Raw genomic sequence first — 27,890 nt, 5'->3', positions numbered from 1 at the left:
GTGTCAATATTGATTTATTGACCAAAGTATTCTCTTGTAGGAAAAATATACTTTTTCAGAGGTGGTATGAAAAAGTATCATGCAGGTAACAAACAGTCTTGCTGTGCTCTAGCTAAGTCTGTTGTTGTTTCAGTAAATAAAAAGCAGAATATAAGATGAAAAAAGCAACTACCCCATGTAATGGACAAGATCATTCAAAAGTATTCAGATTTGCAAGTGCTAAGCTAAAACAATCATTCCCCGGTCCCAAGAAAACACTGAGGTATTTTCAGTTGTTGCATATATCAAATGTTTATTTTTTTTAATTATTAGTACTGCTAAAATCCATCTGATAAATGGCTCTTCTGAAAACCAGTCTTCATTTCACAGAAATTTTGTTCTTTAATAATTGCTTTTGAAATGTTCACTGTTGAAGATGATGAGGATACCTCAAGATACAGTTCGGGGCAACCACGCTTTGGTATCCTCACCACCACGTAGAAAGGTACAACCAACTCAGGGGACCCCTCTGTAAGCCACCCAGATGGCCCAAGTCTGCTGAAAACAGAGAACATCATACTTGATTTGGATAAGTTCAGTACTATACTGTACAGGTCCAGCATTACACATGCTTAACATAAGTACACACAGTGACACATCCCGTCTCACTCTCAAAGTAACTTCAGAACTACTAAAGTAACACCATTTTGCATAGAGTTACAATTTTGACTGGATACACACTGGCTGTTTCAGAAGCTTTGGGCATGTGGACAAAGGGAAAATATTCCAGCTAAGGATAATAACATGTTGCACGTATTTAAGACTTCCTGGAGAATCTATGCCCTATAGAAAACTGTCATAAAAGACCAGAGCCAGTTTCTAGGCTGAATGGCTCCTGGGAAAGGGAAGTGTGCTCTGGGTCATGCGATGCGTGTTTCTTTACAGCTCCTAGAATGACAAGAGCTACATTGATTCCCAGGTGACTTCGACCTCCTCCGAGGACAAAGCAGTTGCCTGTCCCAGGCTCCAGGGAGCTGCTCAGCCTAGGTTTCCACTCTGGTGTGAAGGATCTGCTTCTCTGGGATCCGGACAGTGTGGACCTGTCATGCCCAGAGGCAGCGTGACTGCAGCCTGGCAGGAGCCTTCAGTAACTGTGGCTTCTGGACCAAATAGAGGATCCACTCTACCCCAGGAGAATGCTTACCAGTTAAACAGGGGCTTGTTCATTTGCAATTTTAATGTTATCTACAAAAAGAGCCACACTTGGGATGAATAGCACCATGAAAACACAGATAATGATAGAAAACAGGATAATAAGATGAACTTGTTCTTCTTTCTGAGCAGTGTTTCCTATCACTAATATCAATGATGTGAACAATTTTAAATAAATTTGGGGAAAGAAGATGTCCTTCTGGAGCAAAAATTTTCTTATAGAGAGAATATAAACAAATTACAGACAAATTATAGGGGCTATGTATAACACAACTTCAATGAGCAGCAAAGAAGAAAAAATGTAGACACGGCTCCTTATTCAGAGTGGCCACTGGCTGTCAAGTAGGCAGGTAGAAGTATTTAAAAAAAAAATTAAAGGCAAGACAAGGCATTTAAACCCTTGGGGGAGTGACCAACTGATGTTCAGAAATCAGAGGAGAATATTGTGTAGCTACTACAGTACCTGCTCGGCATAATGCGCACCAACATCTCCAAAACAAGATAGCTGTAGCTGTGGGGCATCTCCTTCTACTGTCTGAATTAAAAGGCAATCCCATTCCTACAGAAAGAGGAGGTAGTCTGTTCATAAAACGAGGATGAATACCGGCCCAGGGCTGCCTGTGTGCTTTGCAGATGAATACCCCTTAGCATCTTTTCAACTTTTTTTGTGTGGATGTATTTGCTTTACCAGCTGGTGCATTGCAAGGAGCAGGTGCAGAGTAGCAGGAATTCCATCCCTGTGAAGTCTGTTCATTGAGCACACACGAGCAAGACCGTTTTTCTATAAGGTTAGTTGCAAGAGGATGTTCACTTTAAAAGAAGTCAGCAATGCCGAGGCAGTCCGTTAAACATCCTTATTGATAGAAACAGTTATTGACCCAGATGGAACAAAATGCAGGCAGGAGATACACGTAGTCAAATCAAGTCAGGGTGTCTGTGGTCCAGGAAGCAAGAGAGTTTCGCACGTCACGTGTTGGAGAACTGGCCAGCGTGGTGCACACTTGGATGCCAGAGATCCAGATTATGAGGTCACATCTGTAACAGGATTTTTCATGAAGTCTTGAAAAGCTCTCCATGTACCAATTCCCATCAACAAGCTTTCCTCTTTCCTTATATGCACACACACACACACACACACACACACACACACACACACACACTCACTACACATACACACATACACACACACTCACCAGCTACCTCTCTGTTCTTCAAAACCTAGCACCAATGCTTCATCTTCCATGAAGTTTTTACTCAGCCCATTCTTAGCACCTAGAACAAACATTGTCCCAGCTCCTCACTCTGAACCCAACCCCTCACAGCACAGAGATTAAAAAGAGTCAGTGCCTCCTGCAGGCAGCCTCAAACCAGCAGTGATGGAAAGTCCGTCAGGAGAAGCCAGAGCAGGGGTTCCTGCTCCATGCTTTGCAGAAGCCCTGTGAAGCCACGCTTCTGTGCCCCACAGCTGAGGCCTTGGTAGCACATCCTCAGCCACCCACCTGGCTTGTCTCCTTGCCTACCTCCTCCCCTCACTACTTCCTGGAATTATATACGACATGAGCTCCTTCTACCCAAGTTCGTATCTCACATTCTGCTTTAGGGGTTCCAAAGTGAGAGAGCTTGTTATTACGAACACGGTGATTGAGATAAAATACATTTCTTCAATAGCAAAGTAAGGAAGCAAAGCTCTTTGAAGAGACAAAGCTATGGTATGAGCTGTCTGGAGAGCCAAGCCACATTGGACATCAGTATCTGTCATCTAAGAATAGGAGGAGATGGGTGGAAAGTGCCACTTTTGCTCCTTTTCTGTGCTATAATTCCATGACATCACTACTTGTATCCCTTTGATACTGTCCAGAAAAACCGAGTGGTTTAAAATATGCAATAGTTTCTGCTTCTTTATGTGCCTAACATCATTCTACCTTCAAAGGAATGAGGTCTACAAATTTTCCAGTGGCTGCCCCTCTGCACAGCATGAAATTCTAATTCTCAAAAAAATAAAAGTACAGTAGGTCAGAAGTTCCACCTGGCAATGCTGAAGTCGCCGAGTCTCCTGAGCTCACACACTTGGCATGAAATAACTACATATCTCCATCGTTTTCTCCTCTCCCCAGTAGCATCAGCCCTGGTCGCTTTTCCAAATCTCAGCCTAAACTTCCCATCTACCTGTGTGGCCCCCACGGTGCCACAGGCAATAATTGCACTGAACCAAGCCTCAGTAAATGCCCACTCTTAGCAAATCTGCCAACAAGGGGGATTTAGACTCATCCCAGTTTTTGAAACAGCAGTTGGAAACCTGTGCTGATGAAATGATGGCTTAGGAACTTTCCATCCATTTAGTTTCAATAGTGATTTACAAACACATTGTTTACTTTCAGTGTATTACAAAGGGCATAAATTCAGCTGAAGTGAAAAGCCCAATTTTCACAGAGAATACTAAAAGGAAGCCTTCCAGGAATTTTTCTTCCTCTGAAACTAAAAAATTAAAATTCCAGGTTTACCATGAAGGAGGTCTCCTCCCTACCCAAGCCCCCAGATGAAGCTGTACCTGCAAGCCTTGGTTTTTTAGCTGTGTTTACCGCAGCCATGAACATGTATTCACTATTCGGGTCATGCACACTGGATCCACGCTTCTGGAAGACAAAGTCACCAACATGGTTTGTCATCTGCTCTTCCCCTCCCCGCCACCACCTGTCCTGTGACTGCTTTCTATTCTTTGCTGAAATGGTGATGACAGAGTAACCATAGACTTAGATTCTCGGCTGTAGACCAAGTAGAACACCGTGGAAATGAAAAGAGCTTTTTACTGAACTTCCTGCTTTACTTTACCTTTATTTCCCTTCCTCAAAAGACTTAGACTGTGGGTCCTGTATCACCCTCTGCCTTCTTCACCTCCTTTTCAAATTCTAGTTTGGCAGAGATGCACACTACATCTGCCACCACCATACCACACGTGGGTACTAGCACATTCACATGGCTACAGAACACTGTTAAATTCTTAGAAAGTGAAACATTAAAAAGATGGCCCCACCTCATGGAGAGATTTTCATTCTTATTGTTGCAGTTCTAGCTTTCTGAATAGCTTTTCAGCAGTTTCTTTAAAAGCAAGAAGTTGAATAACTTAGCCAAGTTATCCACCTTCTCAGGTGCTACTGGTAGCTTATAAGACTTTCTCCCTATTGTCTGAACTTACCAGCTAAGTGAAACATACAACAATTGTTGCCCTGACTCTTCAGAATTCAAATCTTATATTCGAATCTACAGCACAGCCCACATTTAATAATGTTTTAAAAGTCAGAAGCATCCATCTGTTTTTGTTTTAACCTCCTTCCTAACTTCTTGCCTTCCCTTGGCCTCAGTTTCCTTTCAAAAAGTATCCTTTTTGAAAATAAGTAATAATAACCTATTTCTGAGCCATTGAGTCCTTTTTGGAATGAACTGGGCCATAAAATAAACAAATAAGCTATGGTCCAAGTTATTAGTGTAATCTTAGAGGTGTATCTTGGAGGAAAACGAAATTATCTGCCTGTTGATCAAATTACTCTGGAAAGTAATTTCCACTCAGGAAAGCAGATGCAAGAAAAAGTAGAAACTGCTCACCTTTTTTTTCATCCAAAAAATTAATATGAATCCACAACTGTACAGCACAACAAAAGCTATACAGCCTATCGGTAACCAGAATTTCATGTGGTAGCAAAGCTGTGATTCTGCATTGGGAAGAAAGGACATGAATGAAAATCTTTGAGGATCAAATCTCTGCCAGTGCTGAACCACCAGATATTTTTTATAAGATTTAAGAGATGTTTAGTTAAATCAACTTTTTCCTCATTGCAATCATGAAATTCAGTAAGTATTAACATCCCTTCGGTATTTTAGCAAGGTTCCATAAACAACTATGCAAATATTATGTTTACAAATGCAATTAATAGCAAAGTATTTTCTTTCTGTACTTTCACACACACACACAAATTAAGTAGGAAAAATAACATTACAAAACTCATTTTCAATTATCTCACTTTATTCTACTTTCTCCTTAACTGAATAGCAGTAATAGTTATTAAGTCATGAATTTAGGTATTTGTCTTCATTTTGTCCCACTTTTAATGGCATATGTGTTTTGAAAACAAACATAACCTAATTCTAACTCAACAGCCCATGCGACTAGATCATCTATTATCAATAAATACTAATTATTATTAATGACAAGTCATCCCTTGTATATTTCATCAAAACTAATTTGCCATGAACTATACCTAAACAAACTCCAAAACAAAAGATCCTTGTTTGTTTTCCTTAGTGAGAGAGTTGTCAAAATGCGTATGTCTCTTAAGCCCCAAAGAAAAAGCCACGTCTTACCATAAATATGCAAATATTCTCCTGTAAGAATCTGTCGAAAAGGAGGAGGATCAAAAATTGATATGTTGCAGAAGTAATAGCTGCCGTAAGAACTGTCCAAGTCGTTCAGGAAGAAAGAGACACTGTTGTTGGATAACTGAAGCTGGCAGGACACCTGCTTCCGAATGAACTCCTTGTCTCCGCTCTCCTTTGTCTTACTGAGATCGCAGAGTATGTGCTTCCCCTTGAGTAACTGCATTTTAAACTGCTGAACCATGTCCGGGTATTTGCATAAAACCTGTACACCTCCACGATGAAACGTAAACATCCCATACTTGCAAGTATCACTGATTTCTCCTGAGTAGAAAGAAAAAGCAAAAGTAACATTTCATGAAAATGCTGTCCTCATAATTACATTTAAAATGAAAAGGGATCACTTCACAAAGTCACCTCTACTGCACCAAAACGAAAGAATTTTACATCTAAGTAAATAATTTTTAAAATGACAAAAGATAAAATTGTGTCCTAGAAAAAAATCCAACCACAAATGTACTTGTCTTATATGAATATATAGTATATAAGGTATTAAGTATTAAATAACATATTTAAGTAGTAGGAATCAAACAGATATAGTCCCTGCCCTTTTGTGGCTTTCACAGTGAGATAAACAGCAAACAAAACATGTGGAGTGATACATTATAATTTGTGCCAGAATGGAGTGCTATTCAGATATGTGCAGTGGGTTGGGACTGGCTGTTGTCTTGATTAACAGACAGAATATAACCCCCTCAAAGCACCTACTTCTAAAAATGAAATTGAAGCATCAGTAGCCCTCGGTGGAACAAGACAAGATTTTGAGGGGATAAAAAGAAACTTTTAGAAGAATGAAATAGCTGAAACTAAAATTGAATATATATATATATTACTATTGAACATAGTAATACTGCAACCATGAACATAGCTAAGAATTACTACTGAATATATTATACATATATAACTCATTAAAATTGAATATATATATTTATATTGAATATCTATATATGTTCAACTAAAATTGAATACATATAAGTAGATATTTACATTATAGTTCTCTGCTGGAGAAGAGAATAAATGAATTATGCTCAAATACTAATGATGGGTCTTCTCTAAACCTCATTCCTTGAGAAGTGGATCAAGTTTAGTAAAGGTAAGGCCTCGGCTTTCTACTGACTTTTTCATGTTTTAAATAAACTTCAAGTCCAATGAGAATCTAGGTAGTTTTCATGAGCCACGCTGGGGGCTCAAGAGGAAGAACCTGAAGTGGCTTTAGCCTGGTCGCAGAGTTTCTACTTCTAGATTATAACTTCAAATTGCTCTCTTTTTTTGGTGGTTATTTTTTTAAATATGACAAAACTTCATGCTGAAATTGAGGAAGATTATTAGCATGATTTTTTTAAGTTTTAAAATTGCTGTCTTTTTTCTAAAGAAGATAAAACAAATATGAAGAATTCTTAAGAAAACAATGCCCACTCTTCCAGTGGAATAGTAGTTTTTGTGCGCTTTGCTCTGTCTTCCAGATATGTGCTTATTTTCTACAAGATATTTAGCTATACTAATGTGTCATGATTTCTTAAAGCAAATCTGCTAACATTGAATGTTGGGGTTATTTCCAAAATTTTGCTTCTGTGTAAATATTTTGGCATTTGGTCAAAATAGTTAAACATTATTATAACTGTATGCCTTACCATGTTGACTTCTTAAAGTGATTTAAGAAAAAGGGGAAATAATTAAATGATTATATATATATATATATATATATATATATGCACTAAGACTAGCACCATGCAGAAGGACCCATTTCTCACACCTCTGCTAGCATTAACCACACACACTGGCACTGAGCAGTGCCCACCACTGACAGCTCTTGGCTTGCTTCACCCTCCAAATGAGAAAACCACTGTCAGATCGAGAGTCCAAGGTCCAAGGTCCACAGTCCTCATGGTGTCTGGGTCATCTAGGGCAACGTGGCACAGCCCCTGGTTACACCCATCAGGGTGGCCCAGCGTCAATTCAGTCTGGGTGTAGTGCCAACCAGCTGCCCAGTTCACTGGCAAGAGCTGACGGCCAGGTGCCATCCTAATGCCACACCCACAGGTAGAAAGGGGCTGGAAGCTAATCACTTGCTCTCCCAGTCTCCTTTCACATCTTCCTGCCAGTTCACCATCCTCACTCAGGCCTGCGACCTGAGGGCTGAGTCCCAGCAAGGGGCAGAAAGGAAGGAGTGAACAGCATGGACAGAGGTGCAGTCCACTGTGGAGTAACACAAAGGGCATTTTACTCAGGGACTTCCTTGTCTACAAATGAATGATACTGCATAGCTGCTGTTTTGATGCACTTGCCTCTGCCGCTGTGGAAGATAAAATCAGTGGATTGGTTCTCAGCTCCTAAAGAGATGTTGAGAGTGAATTTCCCAGACGTTACAATAGCAGCAGTAAACCACAGACACCTCCGGGGGCAAAGCGTCTGGGGCCACCGTGTATACACAAAAACACTGATGCACCACCTTCTATTTCTAAAGATTATTTTGTCAGTGTTTTTCCCCTTTTGTGCCCTCTCTGTGACCCATGACCCAACACAAGACGAGGTGCAATGATGGACATAAATGCCACAGCTCTCCAGGAAACCCAAAGCAAATTCCAGCCCTGTCACTAGAAAGGCTCGGTGACTAGGATACACTCAATGACACTCTCCTCATCTGTGAAATGAAAACATGAAACAAAACATCTTGAAAACATCTTTCCAATACTTGCTTTCTATGGATTAAGGATCAGAACATATTCAGATGAGATCACAAACAAGACAGCTAAAACTGGTAAGCCCCCACAGGGGAAGCCAAATTCCCAATAACCCTCTCTTGTCTGCTCTTAAAATATCCCAAGGACTTAGAGAAAATTAAAACTAATGTGGCTATTTTTTTCCTATCTAAGAATCTGGGAAGGCTAGGAAATTTTCAGTTTTTTTCTTAAGTGACAATACTAAGGAGTATGTCTTTGAATTCAAACCTGTCATTTTTACTGGATACTCTTAATAATTCATTTTATCATTTTTAGCATAAATTGCCTGGATCAGCCTTTTATTATTAAATATGGTGATAAGAATGCCGACTCACTTTTTCACATACCCAGCATTTAAAGCTTTCCATTTGAAAACCATTTGGCAACTCTAAGTCTACAATCTGAATACTTTAAGTCTGGGTGGTTAATCAATTACTTCAAAATCATTTCTGCACCTATAGAGCAGATATGCTCAGATACCAAATTAACACTTCACAGAACTTCAGTAACATTTCAAAATATAATAGTAAACGAGCATCCCTTGCAACAGTGACTAGCACTTAATGGGTAGACAACTGAAGAATAATCTGAATACATTAGTGTATTATGAAGTGCAGAGGCAGCTAGAATCTCTTTTCTGCCTTCTTTGGATGTTCTTACCTCCAAGGCTAATATTCAACCTGGAGTACTAGCATGATAGAACAAATGTTTATATCCAATGTCCGTTTTGGTTTATGGGATATTAATTCTGTTTGCTTCATTCCTCTGCCATACAAGTAGCTACAGATTTTTTGAGCATAGCTCTCACCAGTCTCTTTCTTCCTTTCTATCTTTCTCCACTGTCTCTGACATGGTCATCTTCAAGAAATTATCATATACACAGTCCATATGTCACGCATCCTAAAACACCCTCACCTTCAATTTCTTTGTCCTGCAGCATGAAACAACTGCTTCCCAGCACCATAGGCAGTTAGACCTGGGGAACTCTGCAATCACAGGAGCTCATGTAACCTCTTGGATGCATGCAAGATTTCTAACCCAATCCACAAAGTGCCACTAGCAGCAACCACATGAAGCTAGACAGGGCTTACAAATAATCAACTCTTGCGTGACCACTGCTAAAATCTGTCAGTTAGAAAAAGGCCTCACTTTTGGTGTCTGTGTTATTTCCAACAGAATCCATCCACTTCATCTCAGGTGCAACTGGCCCAAATCATCATAACCCCTCTACAGGACTAGAGATTCCTAACTTTCTGCTTTCACTCTTTCCATTTACAATTCATTCTCCAAACATAAACAAGGATGGTCCACCATACAGAAGATGGGGTCATTGTCCTGCTTATAAAACCCCCGTGGTCATCCCACATGGTCTTGAGTAAATTCTTACCCTGTGTACTCATCACCTAGGGACCCATTCTACTTCCTGAGCGCCATTTCACACCAGCCGGTCACTACCCTGCAATCGCACTGCCTTTCTGTTTACTCCTCTAACACATGAAGCTGTTTCCTAGGGCTTTGGACTTGTTCCTCTGCCTAAAAAGTTTTCTCTGATCTTTATATGAAGCATCTTTCTCACTATTCAAGAATAATGACACATCTTTAGCAATCACTGTCATCTGATCAAATATTTATCACTGCCTGAAATTATCTGGTTTATTTCTTTGTGTACTGCCTTACTGTCTGACTACCACACTATCACACAAACATAAAATCAGAGCCCTTGTTGGTCATTCATCCAACCACCCCAACAATCTGCAAAAGCACCTGTCATATAACAAATTGTAGTAAATAAATGTTAGATGGATGGATGGATGGACCATAAGCCACAAGGCGAATGTAGATTTCAGTGGCTTAAATCTGGAGAAATTAAGCATAAAACATCATATGAGGCCCAAAGTTCTTAGAAATGATTAAGTCAAAGCTTTCGGTTTGCATTAATGTAAACTGGGACTGGAAAACTGAGTATCTTGCAGGATTACACAACTCTAGCCAGGACACGGTTTCAGGGTTAGTTACACCATGGGGCTTTTGCTCCTGGAAACATGAAGATACAAAATCATGTGTACAAGTCACCACTCAAATGAGATGTCAGGTTCAAATAAAAATTGAGCTTTAAAGAAAAAGGTTCTCTACCTGAAAATACCCATCAAGTTCATAAATAAAGACTAGTCTGGCTAGATGATGATTCGCTTACCTCTTTCGTGTCTATAGAAGGGAGGACAGATTTAAACCTGGTTGATTCTTTGAATCCCCCAAAGTGTACAATAGTTATATCTGCCCAAAACAAATGACCAGGATGGGGGTGTGGTGAGCCAATGAAAATTCTAACACACCCAGTTGCTTATAAACATAGCATGTTAGCAATATGTAAAATAAACACTACACTATAGCTTTTAACACATAATGCATACACTGTTAAAACACAAATAGGAATATATTATTTTATAACCTGGTGATATGTCTGAAAACATAAATATCAAGTAGAAGGAGTTTTTTTTTTTTATCTCTTTACTTTTTGTGGCACACCTATATTGTAGTCACTCTAGAAAATAGGTATAAATTTTCCAAATCACATTAAATACTGTATCTAAAAGACTGTATTCTTCCCAATAGAGGCTCAAACCTGTTATTTGCTGCTAACTATACTTTTGGCAATACCACTGTTGATATTAATAAATTAATATTTTCAAGAGTAAAATCAGAATTTTTATACTGGGTGAGATTTTAGGTTTTCAGATTTTTCTAAGATAAGAGCGTTTGCATCTCCTACTGCGAGGTTGTTAAGAAAATCTTGAAGGAAGCTTGTTCACCTAAGAATGCCATGATACAGAAGAGATTATTTACAAGTTTATTCTTTTAATACCTAAACACATTTGTTTCTCCAATATAAGGTGATCTGGCTAGGATTGATCCCCAGGACTCTGTGAGCATGTGTATTAGCCATGGTTGAAAAATCCTTAGTAAAAGACACTTAGAGAACCCACACACTACAAAGGTCTAAAACCGATTAGCAGTGTGACTTTATTCTCTTTAGCTCAAACTAACCACAAAGCTTGACAAGGTCTGAGTGATAGAAAGATAAGATCTCCTGAGTCTGCAGTTATTGATTGTGCTTATTAAACATTTTCTGTGGTCAAACAGTGATAAGCCTTAGCAGAGCACAGGAATGTGACAAAGGACAAAGTTCTGAAGATTATAATGCTTAAGTCTTGGTTATATCTGGTCACTACCTAAGAAATTCTGCATTGTGAAAAATGTGCTTCTTCTGCTGCCTTTCACAAAAACAGTGTCATTTCTTATGAGTCTACTGGCTAAGACTTTTAGACTCTTGGTCAGTAGATTTTTACATGTGCATCATTTCTTACTGCCTTTCACAAAAACAGTGTCATTTCTTATGAGTCTACTGGCTAAGACTTTTAGACTCTTGGTCAGTAGATTTTTACATGTGCATCATTTCTTACATTACGGTTCAAAGACATCTGTTATATAAAGAAGTTATTGAGCTCAGGAAAGTAGAAAAATAGGCCAGATAAACTAATCTAAATTCTTAAAACTTTGATGTAAAAATGTAATGTAATGTATTACCTTACTGTAATACTTTAATGTAAAAGTGAAGATAAAGTCAAAAAAATCCCAAGAATCACAAAGAGAGAGAGACAGAAAGACAAAGAGACAGAGGGACAGACAGAGTGTGTGAATTCCTTTTACTCCCTAGAACTCTGTAGGGTACACAAAACAACCCCTAGACCCTCCAAGTGTGTATAGAAGAAAAGTAAAATTCAATTTTCTCCTAGTCATTTTCTTCACAAAAATGGAAAAAATTCCAAAGGTGTTATAAAACTCTGTGGCAATAGTCACACAACAATTAACTTGCAGATAAATGACTTGGGTATTGCACCACCATTGATTTGAAATGATCACAGTACGGAAATAACACAAGATGAGGTGCGCACAGCCCTGTGCCCCAGAGAGGCAGGGAGAGAAAGTGCTGCGGGCCCTGCTGGGTGCCTGCACCGCTTCCCATTCCACACTCACAGGGCTTCTGCCGCATCAACTCATTCACATCCACGGCTCCAGCTCGTTCAACCACACGAACTCACTTGCTTATCTCCACCAAAGCCCTCCAGTCCCTTGTTTCCAATTCCTTTTAGCATCTCTACCCAGGATTACATTTGCAAACGGAACTCAATATTCACTCACCAAGCCCAAATCCTATGTTTTTAGGGAGTCACTCACTAGTCAGGCCCTTGGGGTCTTCCTGCTGTCTCCTTCACTCTAAGGCTCCTCAACTAACTGGCTGCCATGTCTGGTTGACGCTAGCTCATAGGCACTTCTTAAATTTGATCCTTCTCTGCCCCCGCTGCCAGCCCAGACCTTTTCCGCCTCTTCCCTTCCTGGTTGGCCTTCCTGACGCCAGTCTCTCCCTCCTCTGTCCTTCCTCTATGATGCTCCCAAAATGGTATTTCTAAAGAGCACTTTACTCCCCAGCTCCAAGTCTTTGTTCATTCCTGTTGCTTAGAAGGTGAAAAATCAGTCTCCCTGGCCTGGCACAAAGTACACTCCCAATCCCATGACCGTCTACTCAAACCACACTGAAACTCTCAGCCACTCCTTTCACATTATCCCTCCGTCTCTGTCAACTAGCACAGCACTTTTCCCTTTTATGTGACCAGAAACCCTTATTCGTTTTTTGAGAGCCATCTTAAAGGTCAATACCTCTCATGAAGTATTTCTGAGATTCTCCAAAGACTTCTACCTCTGTCCTCTCAATAATGTTTTGTTTAAACCAATGTATTTATAATGCACCTCACCTTATAGCAGTCATTTTTGTCTTTCTTCCTCATTTAACCATGAGCTGTACAAGGATAAGAGCTGTCTTGGGTTGCCTAAATAATCCCAGAACTTGAATATCAGAGACACTCTATGAATAGAATATGAAGGCTAAGCCTGATATGGGTAAATATCTTTAAAATGGACCAAGGAGAGGAGAAAGTAAAGTAAAGGAAGAACTAGTGGGTTTGGGGGAACACTTACTTTTATATACCAAAGGCAGAGATTCAAACTGAATGATGCCCAGTCAATTCTTGAAACCCCAATACCTTCCATTCTTGCACAAAATAACAGCAGTAAATTGTAAGCAGTAAGATTTTTTAATGCATTAGGTACTGTGTTAAATGCATTCTATGAAATGTATCATTGGCACCTCAAAGAATCCTATGCTACCCTAATTTACAGCCGAGGAAACTGATTCCTGACTGGCTGGCCCTGGGTAACAGAGTCAATATGAGGTAGAACCATAGTTTGTTTGTAGATAAATCTGATATCAGACTCCACAAACTTAGTGAGTTTCTTAGTCCAGTGATCTAGTTCAGCTCCTTGATTTTACAGAAACTGAAAGGTAATCTCTAAAGCAGTGATGGTAAACCTGTAGCCCTTTCGAGGAGACAAACAGGCAATGGAATTCATGAATCCCAGTATTTAAATGAATAGCTTTAAAGACAGCAAAATTCTAGAGTTGTTGTTGTCTTAAAGCTATTCATAAAAGAATGGAGTTCACATTAGCCTGGAGCTCTTCACTCAATCCCTAGAAGCCAGCAGACAGTGAGTAGAAACACACAGATCACTGAAAGAGAAGATTTCAGCCCAAGAATCAAAGTCCCAGAAAAGACAACAGGTACCATCAGGGCAAAAGAGAGCTGTGCCTGACTAGGCCGAGACTCAGGGAGTTAAAGGAGCCCTGGAGGAGGGATGGCCAGCCACTGGCTCAGAACAGAGGCCACAGAACAGCTGTGTGTGTCCAGAACGATGCTGTCACTAACAGATGTCACTGCATGTAGGTGTGAAAAAATGATTCTTGAAATAGAAATGTGAGAGGAAACCTAGCCATGGCCTGCAGTTGTGACTTTTAAATTAAGCAAAGCCCCCATGCATGAGACAGGGCTGCATTATAGTGGACAGTGTGAAAGTGGCAAGGGAAGGACATCTTCGAGTTCTGATGTCAGGGACAGTGGGTTCAGAAGATCAGACAAGGCATAAATAGCCAGTCGGCTAAGATCCCCTGACCATGACTACCACTTCGTAAATTAAGACTCGCCGTCCACCTTCCAAATACACCAAAGGCAAAGGGGGGAGTTTGAACAAACCCCTCTACCAACAAAAATAAAGGAGAAACTGATTTCACAGCAAAGGAAAATAAGTAGCAAACAAGCCCAATCTGAACGAATGAAAACAAGTAGCCTATCATGTTGAACAAGAATGACTACATTCATCTATCAAAAGAAAAGACTGGAATTTGTTTTAAAATTGTGCATGAATACTGGAAGGGCTGCTTCCAAAAGAAGACATTCCGACAGCATCCTGGGAGACTGGGAGGGGCTGAAAAGTCAGCACACCTCTGTCAGCCACTCTCTGAGCTCTTGCAGGGAGGGTCAGTGGTGGAACTCAGGGGTCACAGGGCACAGCCCCAGCTTTCTGACGGAACGCTTCATAAGGCGAATGGATCTGTTAGGCATCACCTGCCATCAGCCATTCGTTCCTACCAGGCTGCATCCCAGGACCACGTGCAGGGTGATCTTTCTAAACCAGAATTCAATGGGTCACCTGCGTGGTCCCCACTGCCCATAAACCCTAGAGAAAGGGTGTGCTAAATGCAGTTAGAAGTTCTTATTTTTTTCCAGAGACTTCCGGAAGAAAGACCCTCCTACTGTTCCAGAATCAATAAAAGAACAAGCCTTGGTGAAATTTTACATTGAGACCCATCAAAGAAATCAAAGAAAGACTAGGACTCTGCAAGATTTACAACCTTCTTAGCTCACTAACTAAATAACAACATTGATCAAACTTGCTCTCCCTCGAGATTTGTGCTGTATCTCTGCTACTTCAACAGTGTCGAACGAATGTAAAAGTTGGAGTCGGACATATCAGGGCTCTGATCTTGGTCCTAGTGTTAATTATTGTGTAACAAACCACTTAGCCTGTCTTGGTCTGCCATTCTTTCTTCATCACTGAGTGAAGGTGACATATCTTTGCCTTTGGGTAGGGAGAAAATCCATAGACATTGAAAAGACTGAAACTTTATTCAAACTCTACTCTTTGCTTTTGCTTTTAAAAGGATAGTGTTTGAAGACACGTGTCATGGTGGGATTCTGAATATGACAGTCATGACTGTATTTATGATGGCCATTTAGCCACGCATGCCTCAGCTTTGCTACCTGTCAGACTATGATTTTCTGTGTGATGAGAGTAAACACTGGGTTTATTCATTTGGAATCTAAAGTGCGTATTATTCCAGAAGTACAATTAATTCATCAGTGTAGTCTGGTAAGTTATAATGATCCCACCTAAGGCTGGATCAATTCTTCCTTGGAAAGAACAGCAGTGCGAATTTATATCTCTTGGAGCACAGTAGTAGAATTTCCAGCCCAAGTGCCCAGGCTGTTACCATCGTGACAGTGGCACAAATGAGTTTGACATGTTGTAATGACTTGCACAGATGCTCTTGAAAAAAATCCAAAATCTTTGTTTCTAAATAATAAAAGATAATTCGTATTTGGTTCTGAAATTTTGGGGTACATAAAGTGATTGCCTCACTGCTCTGTACATTCACAGCTTCAGATGAAGTAATATATGGTGAAGGGTTCATGGTCCCAGGGTCTGAAGAGCCAGGCCTTGGTTTTCCTTTCCAGCCTCGTCCTGCACCATCCCCACCCTCTTCCCACGCTGACCTCAGGAGCATCTCCTCTGCCAGCTCCCGACCTAACCTTCCTCCCTCCAGACACAGGTCCTCGCTTTCTCCACGTTGCAGAACTCTCTTCCCCACCTCCCCACTATTCTTGCATTGATTACTACTTGTCCTTCAAATCTCAATTCCAGAACAGTTCTTCAGAAAAGATTTCGGTAACCCTCGCTCCCCAGCCCCACTCCATCCCACCCAATCTAGTCCTGCTCCTTGTTACTTCCTTCTAGAGCTGAACATCACCTGAAATCATCCTTAATTCATGAGTCTGTTTCATAAATTCCTCTCCCTAGTATTCAGTTGTTTCAAGAGAACAAGCCATGACCTTGCTGGGCCCATCACTGTAGACCTGGCAGCCAGCACATGGGCAAGTCCAGTCCTGCATGGTGAATGGATGAATGAACTGGTGGATGAATGAATGATTGTTAATTCCAGGGCTTTTCACATGTCATTTATGCTGCAAAAGATGTTCACAAGGTTGTAGAAAAGGCATAAACAACCACTTAGCCCCAGACTACTCTTGGGCTTTGTTACAACTGGATCCTAATTCTTCACCTCTAAGAAGCATTTGGGACAGCACAAGAACAAACACTGGACCAGTCCAGCTTTGGTTCTGAAATTTTTTTGGAGACAAAAGTAAGGTCTGTTTCTTTGAACCACTGAAAATGATTTTCTAGACAAGATCATACCTACTAAAAGCTCTGCCCTCACATTTTCTGTTAATAGAGCACCCTCACTTACTATAATTTCACTTTTCTTTTTCCAACTTCAAGAACAGGGTCCAGAGTCAGAACAAAAAGTAACACAAAATGTGTGGAGTAAAAACCAGTAGAAGCAAGTATATTAACATATATTATAGATAGGATTGTTTACTTGTTCATAAAGAATCTGATATAGACCATCCACGAGAAAATACTTTTCCATGACTTTTAATGTCTTGAGGGGCAGGAGAATATTTTTAATCTTCCATTCCTCCTGATACACAGTCAATAAAAAAATCCATGACAACCATGGACCATCTAGACAAGATGAAAATCAAAATCCTTTCTGAAAACCTTCCTTTTTATTTTCTAACCTAGAAGATTTCGTAGCCCAAGTGCCAGAGTCATTTAATTTTCATTCTGTTGACACAGTCGTTTTGCCTGTTATCTTTCTTCCAGAACAGTAAGCTATTCTTCTACTTTATCTGCTGACACACAACTCCACATGGGTAATTTAAAAATTCAGAGGCCTCTTGAAACTTTTTTTTTTTTTCATTTTAAAGCACAGCGTCAAAGGCAACAATTCAACAGAGGACACTCTGTCTTAGCCATGTGCTTGGGTTGTCCTGAAAGGGTTCCTCCCTAAACAAAATCACTTTCTATTTAGTGACTAGTTTTTCTACTTTTGTTTTTTCTTAATGCTCTCTTGAGGTTTAACTCAATAAGAAACACTCCATAGGGACTCACCTGTGAGAACTTTAACTTGGAAGCAGAAGACAAAGACGTACCAGAGACGAGACTTCATGTTTTCCAGAAGCAACTGCAGCCCTTGCCGTCGGCATTCAAAACTGACAGAGACTGCGAGCTCACAGTTGTTTCTTATTTGCTCAAGAGGATGTGGGTTTTGTGGCAGTGGCTAAGTGTCACACTTGCCAAGGAGGAGTCTCTTCAGGGATCTCAATGGCCAAGTGGGGAACACAGTACAACTGGTTATGGCAGTAAAACACGTTATCCACAGATTATGGGTGATTGTGAAGACAGGAAAATGTCACCCTTATCCTGTTTCCAATGAAACAAATTCAAGAGACAAAGCCTCTCTTTTTCAGAGCCACTTCATTCGGAAGGGTTACCGATGTCAGTTATTGCTGACATCAACATCAACAAATGCCCATTTGATGACCAAGATGCAAAATTTTGACACATTTCAATCTCAGGCTACTTGCTCCAGATATGAGAAAGCCTTTGAAATACAAGGAAAACTAAGTGAAATTATTGCAGAAGTTGATACAAAAGCTACCTGAGAGAGGCGCATCAGGAGAACCTGAGAAATAGCATTTACACAGCACTCTCTCTCTCTGTAGACTGAAATTTTCCTAGTGATACCATCAGGTTAACACTAACTGAACATCTGCTCTTCCTCTTACAGGAGAACATTGCACCTGTAGGCTCATGGGAAAGCTGCAAAGTCACAAAGCCTGTGATTTTCCTTCAGTCCTTGCAGGGAGATATGTAGAAAAATAACATCAATAAGAACATAGCTATATCTACATGACTTAAGTGTTTTCCATGAAATACATCTTCATGCAAAACCTATATAAAATTAAATGCAAAATGATACAAGTACATAATTTAATATGTATAAAATATATTCTGGGTATAATTAATATTCTTAATATGTAGCCTAGTTAGCATGGTTAATATTCATATTATGCTTTATATGCATGTCAACCATTATTACTCGGTCATATATTTGTGTATTTATATTCTGTGTCCATCTTAAAAGTCCAGGTCAGTGCTTGGATTTGAATATTGTGGCGCCAAAGTTTTAACTCGCACCCCAGCGGAGCTGTTCATGCCCCGGCTGCAGGTCCTGCCGCCCAGAGGTCAAGCCGGCTTCCAGCGTGCGGGGTCTGGGCTGCGGCCTGCAGAGACAACCTGGCTGGGGGAAACATCAAAGGCCTTGGCATCGCGGCGTAGGCCACGATGTGCAGGCCCAGAAGCTGGTGCAGGTCAGGCCTACCGCATCAGGGTTACGGATGCGGGGTGGGGGGTGGGGTGAAAGGCAGGAGGAAGCTTTTCCTGCGATTCAGAGCCACTGTGGCTTCCTGAGTGTGTTTCACGTGGCACCTGAGTCCCAGGGGTCGGAAGAGCCCTGCCGCGGAGGCAGAGCTGGCTGAGCGCAGCCTGGGCCGCAGGATCCCCGGCTGCTGAGTCCCCTTCTCCCCCCTCCTCTTCTTCCCTCTGCAGGGTCCTTTCCTGGCGCTGATATGGGGAAGGGAATTCAATCCCACCTGGATGCTGAGCTCAGGAGCTCAGGAAGTGGAGCCACCCAGCCCGAATTCTAGCACATCTTGCATTTCCCTGGGGTGCTGGGGGCGCATTGCAGGGTGCCACCAGCGTTCCCTGAGCATGCGCACTGTGTTCCATTTCGGTCCCACGGCCGCGTGCCGGGGCTTCTCATTATTAGTCCCTCGTTGCAGACGAGGAAAGTGACAGAGAACAGAAGGAATTGGCCCAGGGTCACAGGGCCAACGAGTGGGATAGAGCGGGTGACCCCATGCCATGACCCTGCTATCGTTGGGCCCTTTGTCGTCTGACCGGAAACTGCTCCTAACCTCACTGCTTTGACCCCAGAGTGCAAGTGCAAGTCATGGTTGCACTTGACTTCGGCTTGGGTGGCTGTGTGAGCTCCTGTGTGATAGGAATCTTCCCTCTGCCCGATCGCTGTGCTTCCTGGTTTGGGGGAGATTCAATGATAAGTGCAGGACTCGCTTCTTTGTAAGTGGTGTTTTATGTCAAAATCCCCCTACCGTGACCCTTCCCGTACCTCGCCTTCTCAAAAATCTCGGCTAAGAAAACAATTGCTTGTGGTTTTAAATTTTCAGAATTGCTTTTCTTATGGCTGGAAAATAAACTGGGCAAAAATTTCCATTCACTTAACAGGAAGTGCTTTTTGTTTGCTTTTGTTTTACTTTATCTTTTTTTTTTTCTTTTTCATTTTTCATTCCATGACTTAAGAAAGTTTTGATTTGTGTGTGCAGCTGCCTGGGCTAAGGGTGGGGAATGGAAAGTTTGCTACATTAAAGGTGGCATGTTTGCTATTTCTTGCCTCCTGGGGCACTGGAGTTTCTAATGCAGCAGGATTGCTGTCCTGCCTTGCTTAAGATCTATTGCAAGCTTAAGATCTACCTGCATGAGTGCAGGAACTAACACGGCAGGGCCACTGAGCCCAAATAGTGGCCTTAAAAGCCCCTCCAAAAGTGCCAGTGCTTCTCCATTCTGAAAGCAGTAAACACAGGAAGAGTAGCATCCTTATCGATCAAAATGGGTTTACTCCTAAGTGGTGGTGCAAGCCTGTCATCTCACCACTCTGAGAGGCTGAAGCAAAACAATCACAAATTGAGGCCCAGACAGGATAATTTAGAGCCTACGTGAGACCTTGTCTCAAAATTTATAAAAGAAAAAGGGCTCGGGATGTTGCTCACTGCGGAGGCCCTGGGTTGCCACTACTGCCTTGCCCACCTGGAGCAGCACCATTCAAGCCTGTTCCTTCTCCCAGTTATTCCCAAGCGGCCTTAACTATCCCATTTCCTAGCTCGCTCCCAAGAATGCTTCCTTCTCTCTTGTGTGGGTCGCTACCTTTGATCAGCCTCCAGCCTCGCTCTCCCGGTCCAGCCATCTTGTTGTGTGTAAGTCTAAGCCACCTCTGCGCCCCTGCTGTGCGCCAACGACTAACTTCCTGTGGGTCTTTCAATGAGAATCAAGCTCCTGACAAGACAGGCTTCTGATCCAGTGCACCTCCTCTCTTGCTGCATTGACTTGTCTTCAAGTCTTCAATCAAATTCAGTGACATGGAATTCTCCAAACTCCCCAAGCTGCCTCTTTGTCCTGTTGCCAGAAGCCCTCTATTTGTCCCTACTTTTTGTCCTTCTCCCCCTTGACCTCCAATCTGCTGCAGAAATCCCAATGCTCTTTAGGCCTCTGTTTACACACACAGCAGTTCGTTGATGAAGACTTGGCCAATCCGTTTTATCCACCACTAAGCCCACCTATGATCAGATGCATTTGATGACTGATCTCCCAATGCCCCTCTGTGTCCTCTGTCCCAGGACTCATCATGTGCCCTTAATGGACTGCTTTCTTTTAGCGACATAAATAGAAAAAAGTCTCCTCCAAGAGAATCTCCAAGGAATAAGGACATTTATTACTATTGCAAAGCGTTGCCATAGTGAGCTCTGAACCTATTCAAAGCAGTTGTCGGCGAAAGGAAGTTTTAAGGACAAAAGTAATCAAGATTCCTATCAGATGTGTTGAAACTGTAATCCTTGGCCACAATGACAAATAGCAAAAGTGGCACCCGTCTGAGGTTGAACAGACAGTTGGGCAGATAGGCTAGCAGAAATAATTCTGTACAAAACTGTGGCAGCATCTTGCAAGTCTGAGGCTCTTCCCAAGTCTTTGGTGATAGTTACTCTAAGGCAGACACATACAAGAATCCTTCCTTGCTGGGTTTAATAGCACACTCCTGTAATCCCAGCACTTAGGAGGCTGAGACAGAAGGATCACCATGAGTTCAAGGCCAGCCTAAACTACAGAGCGAGACTCTGGCTCAAAAAGAATCCTCCCTTTATCAATTTTATTGACTCTTCTGGATAGAATTGGTACAGATGACTCTGTTTTCATTCTGACAACTTTTATATTCCTTTCACACTTTCCTGCAGCCTCTACTGGATGGTGAGCAGTGTCATAGCAAGGTTTTTCCAGGTGTTCTTTGCAGCCATTTATGCATGCCTAACACAGTGCCTGGGATACAGTGAATACCCCGTAGCAGTCCACTGAATGGATGTTTAAAGAATCTCTGACTGCTGAAGGAGTGATACTGCCTCACAAATGCTCACCAATGACCACTTTGTTTTTTGAATTATAAAATGAGTGCAGAAAATGATCAGAGTGTGTGTTTGATTCCAAAATTAATTCAATGAACATAATAATTTATCATCTTGACTCAGCTACAATCTGATCATTTGCCCATCCTTAATCATCAAAGAAAAGAACATTCAATTTAACAGCCAAATATTTTCTCAAAGTTATTAAGTAACTCATAAAGCCCAGAAAAATAACTACACTTTTCCATATGAAGCTAGAAAGATAGCAGTGTAAGATGTGACATAAAAGCAAATGATAGATGTTTTCAACAAAGCTCAACTAAGTCTCCTCGGCCTTTATCCCAGGAAGGAGCCATTGCTCCAGCATCCGTCAGGTGGCTCTCTGGATCCATTGCCTCCGACCTCTCGCTGGTCCTTGCCCCTGACCCTGCCTCACTACACTGCAGCTCCTTCTCCTCTGTGTATAAACTGCCAGAATCTTCTCCGTCATTAACACAGCCTTCATGACACACCAGCTTCTTTAGGCTCTGCTCTCTCTTAACTTTTTAGTTCCAATAAATACTTTCTCTGATCACCATCGTGAACCTCTTCAAATCCTTTGACATTGTTTGATGTTATACTCACTTGGTCTTGAAATGCTACTATTATAGACATTCAAGCTAAGCAGAAATATTATAGGCGTCAGATAGAGCTAGGCCCTCAACAGAGCTTGGACAAAGGTGAGGCACATCTCAACTGTAGCCAGAGACACATGAGTTAGAGAGCAGGCCTCAAGATAAGATGAAGTCACCAGGCCTGTGTTCTTCCTTGAAGGACAAACTCCAGGCCTAATTAAGCCTAAAGAGACATCAGTCACCCCAGTGGGTGACCAAGACCTCCTGACACATCATTTCCTATAAAATTCTTTGTTCTTTCCATGCACCCTTGTTACATGACTTGTTTTCCCATTGGGTCACTGTTATCTAAACAACTACACTTGTACACTTATGATTAATCATATCTGTAACCCACACTGTATCCACATGGGTTTTGTTCTATAAAATTTCCCTGTAAAGTGGGGTCCAGGGGCCACCCACTTAGGACCCTATCTGTTCCTCTGACAGGAGAGTTCTAGCTCTCAATAATATTTCCTACTCTTAACCTCCATTCCTAGAATTCATTCTTTGATTTTTTTTATGAAAAAAAGTAAAATAAAATTTCATAACAAAATAATGGAATAATAACAGTTAGTACATTAGATGTTTTTATCTTTAAAGTAGATGCTCAGGGTACAAGATATGGGCATCAACATTTCTCCAATCGATATTAATGCAAACATGCTTTTTTAATGAATGAGTCACCAATAGTGTAACTGCCTTGCATGTTTCCTCTTTTCTCTTCTGTCCTTTCCCTTTTCACCCGTTCTAGTTCCTTTTTTCTTTTGAAAAATTTCTTCCCATTTCACAATATCTATTGTACCTTTTAGAAGTTATTTAGACAATACAGCGTTTACGCGTATGAGTGATTTATTTCACTTATGACTGTGGTCTCTAGTTGCATCCATTTACCTACAAAGGTCTCAAGTTTATCCTTCTTTATGATGGGTAGTACGCCATTGTACTACCACATCATTTTTAACCATTCCTCGGTTGATGGCCATTTGGGTTGTTTCCAAGATTTAGCTCTTACAAATGGTGCTGCTATAAAAGTGGATACACAAATATCACTGTGGTGTAATGTTTTTAATTCTTCTGGGAAAATACCCCAAATGGGAATAGCTGAGTCAAATGGGACCTCCAATTCTAGTTTTTTGAGGGATCTCCACACTGATTTTCCTAGTTGTTGCACCAATGTACACCCTGCCAAAAGTGGAGCAGGGTTCCATTTTCCCCACAGCCCCTCCAGCATTTGTTATTAAATCAACATTTCTTTATAATAGCCTTTCTTTCAGAGTGAAGTGGTATCCCAATGTTGTTTTAATTTGCACCTCTCAAATGACCAGTCATGTTGGACATTTTTATGTATCTATTTGCCATTTGTATTTCTCATCTGAGAATTGTGTATTCATTTCAGATGCCCATTTTTTTATTGTTTTTTTTAAGTGGGGGATCTAATTTTTTCCAATACTTTATGTGTTCTAGATAAAAGTCCTTTGTTTGAGGGACAACTGGCTATAATTTTTTTCCACTGTGTGGGTTATCTTTTCATTTTATTGGTGATTTCTTTTGATGTGCAAAAACTTTTTAAGAAGATGAGATCCCAGTTGTTAATACTTTGAAGTATTTCCCATGCAGTCTGGATACATCATGTCATTTTCAAATAAAGACAATTTAACTTCTTCCTTTCCTATCCTTATTCCTTTCTCTCTCTCTCTCTCTCTCTCTCTCTCTCTCTGTCTCTCTCTGTCTCTCTCTGTCTCTCTCTCTCTCTCTCTCTCTCTCTCTCTCTCTCTCTCTCTCTCTCTCTCTCTCTCATCTAATTGCTCTGGCTAATGTTTCCAGAACTATATTGAATAGGAGTGGTGACACTGGACATCCTTGTTTTGTTCCTGATTTTAGAGTGAAAACTTTCAGTTTTTGTTCATTTAGTATGGTGTTGGCTGGTGGTTTGTCATAGATAACTTTTATCAGATTAAGATAAAGATCATCTATTCTGATTTTCTGTAGAGTTTTTATCATGAATGACTTAAACTTTGTCAAAAGCTTTTTCTGCATCTATTGAGATGATCATTTGATTTTTTTGTCTTTGGCTCTATTGATATGGGTATTGCATTTATTGATTTGCATAAATTGAACCATTTCTGCATTCCTGATATGAAATCCAGTTGATCATTGTATATAATCTTCTTGGTGATTTGCTGCATTCTGTTTGCCAATATCTTATTGAGGGATTTTGTATCTATGTTCATTAAGGAGACTGGCCTGGAATTCTATTTTTGGTTGTCTTTCTCTGGTTTTGTATCAGAGTAATACTTGCTTCCAGGAATGACTTAGGGAAACTTGCTTCCCTTTCAATTTCATTAAAGAGTTTGAGGAGTATTGGTATTAAATCTTCTCTACATTTCTTGTAGAATTCAGCAGTGAATCCATCAAAAATTGGGGTTTCTGTTGTTGTTGTTGTTGGTAAGTTTTTAATTACATTTTCAATTTCATTAACTGATGTTGGGTTATTCAGAAATTTTATGTCTTCTTGATTGAGCATTGGTAATTCATACATATCTAGGAATCTGTTCATTTCTTTGGTGTTTTCCATTCTATGTGACTAAAGATTTTCAAAGTAGGTATTGATGATCTTCAGAATTTCCACAAGATCTGTAGTAATTTCACACTTTTCATTCCTTTTTGCAAGAAATTGAGTCTTTTCTTTTCTTTTTTTTGATAAAGTTGGCTAAGTATTTATCAATTTTATTGATTCTTTCAAAGAACTATCTCTTCAACTCATTAATTCTTTGTATTGTTTCCTTAGTCTCCATTGCATTAATTTCTGCTCTAATATTTATAAATTCCTCCTTTGTGTAGTCTGTGAGTTTGTCTTACTCTTCTTTTCCCAGAAGCTCAAGATAAAACATTAGCTTATTTATTTGTACTGATTCTGTTTTCCTGATGTGAGAATTGAATATTATAAATTTTCCTCTTAAGACTGTTTTCCTTGCATCCCAGTGGTTCAGTATATTACATCTGCATTTTAATTTAATTGTAGATATTGCCTAATTTTTTCTTTAATTTCATGTGTGACCCATTGGTTGTTTAGGAAGGTGTTATTTAATTTCCATGTGATTATGGAGTGTTTGTGGTTTATTTTGCCATTAATTCCCAATTTCATTGTACTATGGCCAGATAATAATCATGGGATAATTTCAATTCTTTCACATTTACTTACACATGTCCTATGGCTCATACATGGTCTGTTTCCCAGAAGGTCCCACATGCAGTTGAGAAGAATATGTATTCTGACGTTGCTAGGTAAAACACTCTGTAAATGACCACTAAGCCCATTTATTCACAGTTTTGATTTAGTTCTAATTTTTTTGTCTGATTTTTTTGTCTAGTTGAACTACCTTTTTGTGACATTGGGGCATTAAGATCTCCTGTTACAATTGTGTCTATTGCTCATTTGATTTTTCATGTCTACTAATAATTGCCTTATGTAGTTGAGTGCTCCCATATTTGGTGCATACATATTTATAATTGTTAGCTCTTCCTTTCGAAGTTTTCCACTAAGAAATGTGTAGTGACTTTCCTTATCTCTTTTGGTTATTCTTGGTTTAAAGTTTACATTGTCTGTAAACAGCACAGCTACCCTTGACTTTTTTTTTCTAGGCTCCTGTTGCATGGAGTATTGTTTTCCATCCTTTGACTTTCAGTCTATGAGTTTCTTTTTGAGTTAAATGTGCTTCTTGAATATAGCATACTGTTGTATCTTACTTCTTGATTGATTCTACTAATCTGTTTCTTTTGATTGGTGAATTGAAGCCATTTACATTGATGGCTATAACCAATATTGTATTGATTTGTCTTTGTCATGTTATTTTCCTGTTGTTGGTTCCCTGATTTTCCCCTCTGTTCAATTGCTTTTCCTCTTGGTGGTTTCTTTTGTTATTGTTCTTGAAATTATGGTCATTTTTATCTCTGTTTTGAGTATTGCAGTACTTTTTGTAGCGTTAGTTTGGTGATCATAAATTGCTTCTGATGCTCTTTGTCTTATTTCTCCATTAATTTTGAAAGATAGTCTTTCAGGGTACATCAATCTAGGTTGGAAGTTGCTTTCTTTCAGGACTTGAAATACTTCACTCCTAGCTCTTCTTGACTTGAGGGTTTGTGTTGAGAATTCTGCCATGATTCAGATGGACTTTCCTTTATAGGCAATCCATTTCTTTTCTCTAACAGCTTTTAATATTATTTTCTTGAGTAGAATTTCTGGAATCTTGATTATTATATGTCTGGGTGTAGATTTATTTTGGTTATGGCTAATTGTAGTTCTATATGCTTCACTTATCTGTCAGATTCTTTTCCTATGCTTAGGAAATTTTCTGTTATTATTTCTAAAATAGTTTTTTATGTCTTTTGTGTTGAATCCTGCTTTTTCATTGACATCAGTTATTCTTATATTATTTTTCTTTGCTTTGTCTTGCAGCTGTTGAATTGTTATTTCTTGATTCTTTGTTATCTTCAAGAGCTCCTTCCTTTCATGATCACTAGCCATGTTCCTGTCTTTAAAGTCTGGAAGTCTGTCTTCAGTTTCATTCAAGTGCTTTTACCTGCTTTCAATGGAATTTTTTAATTTCCTAGATATCTGTTTGAATCTGTTTCGTGCATTGTTTTTTTCTATATTGATCATTCATAGTTTCCATCCTCTTTCTAGCATTATCTATTTTTTATGTGTCTCTACTCCAGATTTGCTGAGCAATTCCTTGATAAATGTTGACATTTATTTTTTTATCTGAGAGATTTATTTCTCATCTGATTTCCTCTGTAGTCTCATGGATTTGTTTCTTCACTTTGGTTGTAATCATTTCAAAAGCATCAGGTGTGTTCTTCCATGTTCCTCTATCTCGTTGTCTCTGGACTTGTTCTGGGTAGGCTGCAGCTCTGAGGTTGCATTTGCTTCTGAGTCTTGTCATTTTCTATTTCAAGTGTTTTTATTTTGTTTTCTATGCTGGTCCTTGTAAGTTTTCATAGTAGATTGCTTTATCACTAGTATCAAGGCCTCGCTAGGCAAAGTTTGTTCTTCAGGATGTCTTTTGTGTGTAGGAGGTTCTTGGTTTGTGTCTGTACAATATTCTATCCTTCCAATTAATTAAGGATGAGATGTTGTTATCTGTTTGGCTCAGTCCCCGGTGCTTTGGTGCTGGGGTGTGGTGAAGTTATTACCCAGAACTTCCCAGTATTGTTACAGAAGTGAGAACAAGCGACTAAAACAGACATGATATCCTAGCTAAAGTGGTAATAATTAGCACTGAAAATAGCATTAAGTACAGTTTAAAAGCTGACAAACTATTAATTTTATACCTTTAACCATAGAAACAAAATCTATAGTTATATAACAGAATTGATTATAAATAAAGGAGCTTGTATGCAAAGTGTTTTCCCCTGGTAGAGTGGTTTTATCCTGTGGTGGAGAAAGATAAGAAGGATATTGGATAAATCAGAGATAACTGAAATGAAATAAAGTAGAAGCTAGGCTGGAGGATGAAGGATGATCATGCAAGGCTTGGAAAAGTACAGAAGAGAAAGAATGAAGGAGTAAGCAA

At 40.0% G+C, this 27,890-nt stretch overlaps 1 protein-coding gene across 1 annotated transcript; it reads right to left on the bottom strand.

Annotated features, from left to right (window-relative positions):
* Window positions 1-16: 16 nt before the first annotated feature.
* On the bottom strand, window positions 17-17,631 carry Icos (inducible T cell costimulator). Its single transcript, XM_003474455.5, has 5 exons — window positions 17,523-17,631; window positions 5,548-5,883; window positions 4,792-4,898; window positions 3,740-3,824; window positions 17-2,226 (listed from the first exon to the last, which is right to left on the bottom strand). The coding sequence occupies exons 1-5, from the start codon at window positions 17,578-17,580 to the stop codon at window positions 2,213-2,215; spliced, it is 600 nt and encodes a 199-aa protein (XP_003474503.2). The 5' UTR covers window positions 17,581-17,631; the 3' UTR covers window positions 17-2,212.
* Window positions 17,632-27,890: the final 10,259 nt, after the last annotated feature.

The sequence above is a fragment of the Cavia porcellus genome, unplaced genomic scaffold (assembly GCF_034190915.1).
Source record: "Cavia porcellus strain 051 isolate PalLab524CR breed Dunkin Hartley unplaced genomic scaffold, mCavPor4.1 scaffold_26, whole genome shotgun sequence".
In the NCBI taxonomy this organism is placed as follows: Eukaryota; Metazoa; Chordata; class Mammalia; order Rodentia; family Caviidae; genus Cavia; species Cavia porcellus.
The sequence above is the reverse complement of the archived record's forward strand: the minus strand, read 5'-3'. Positions and strand labels throughout refer to the sequence as shown.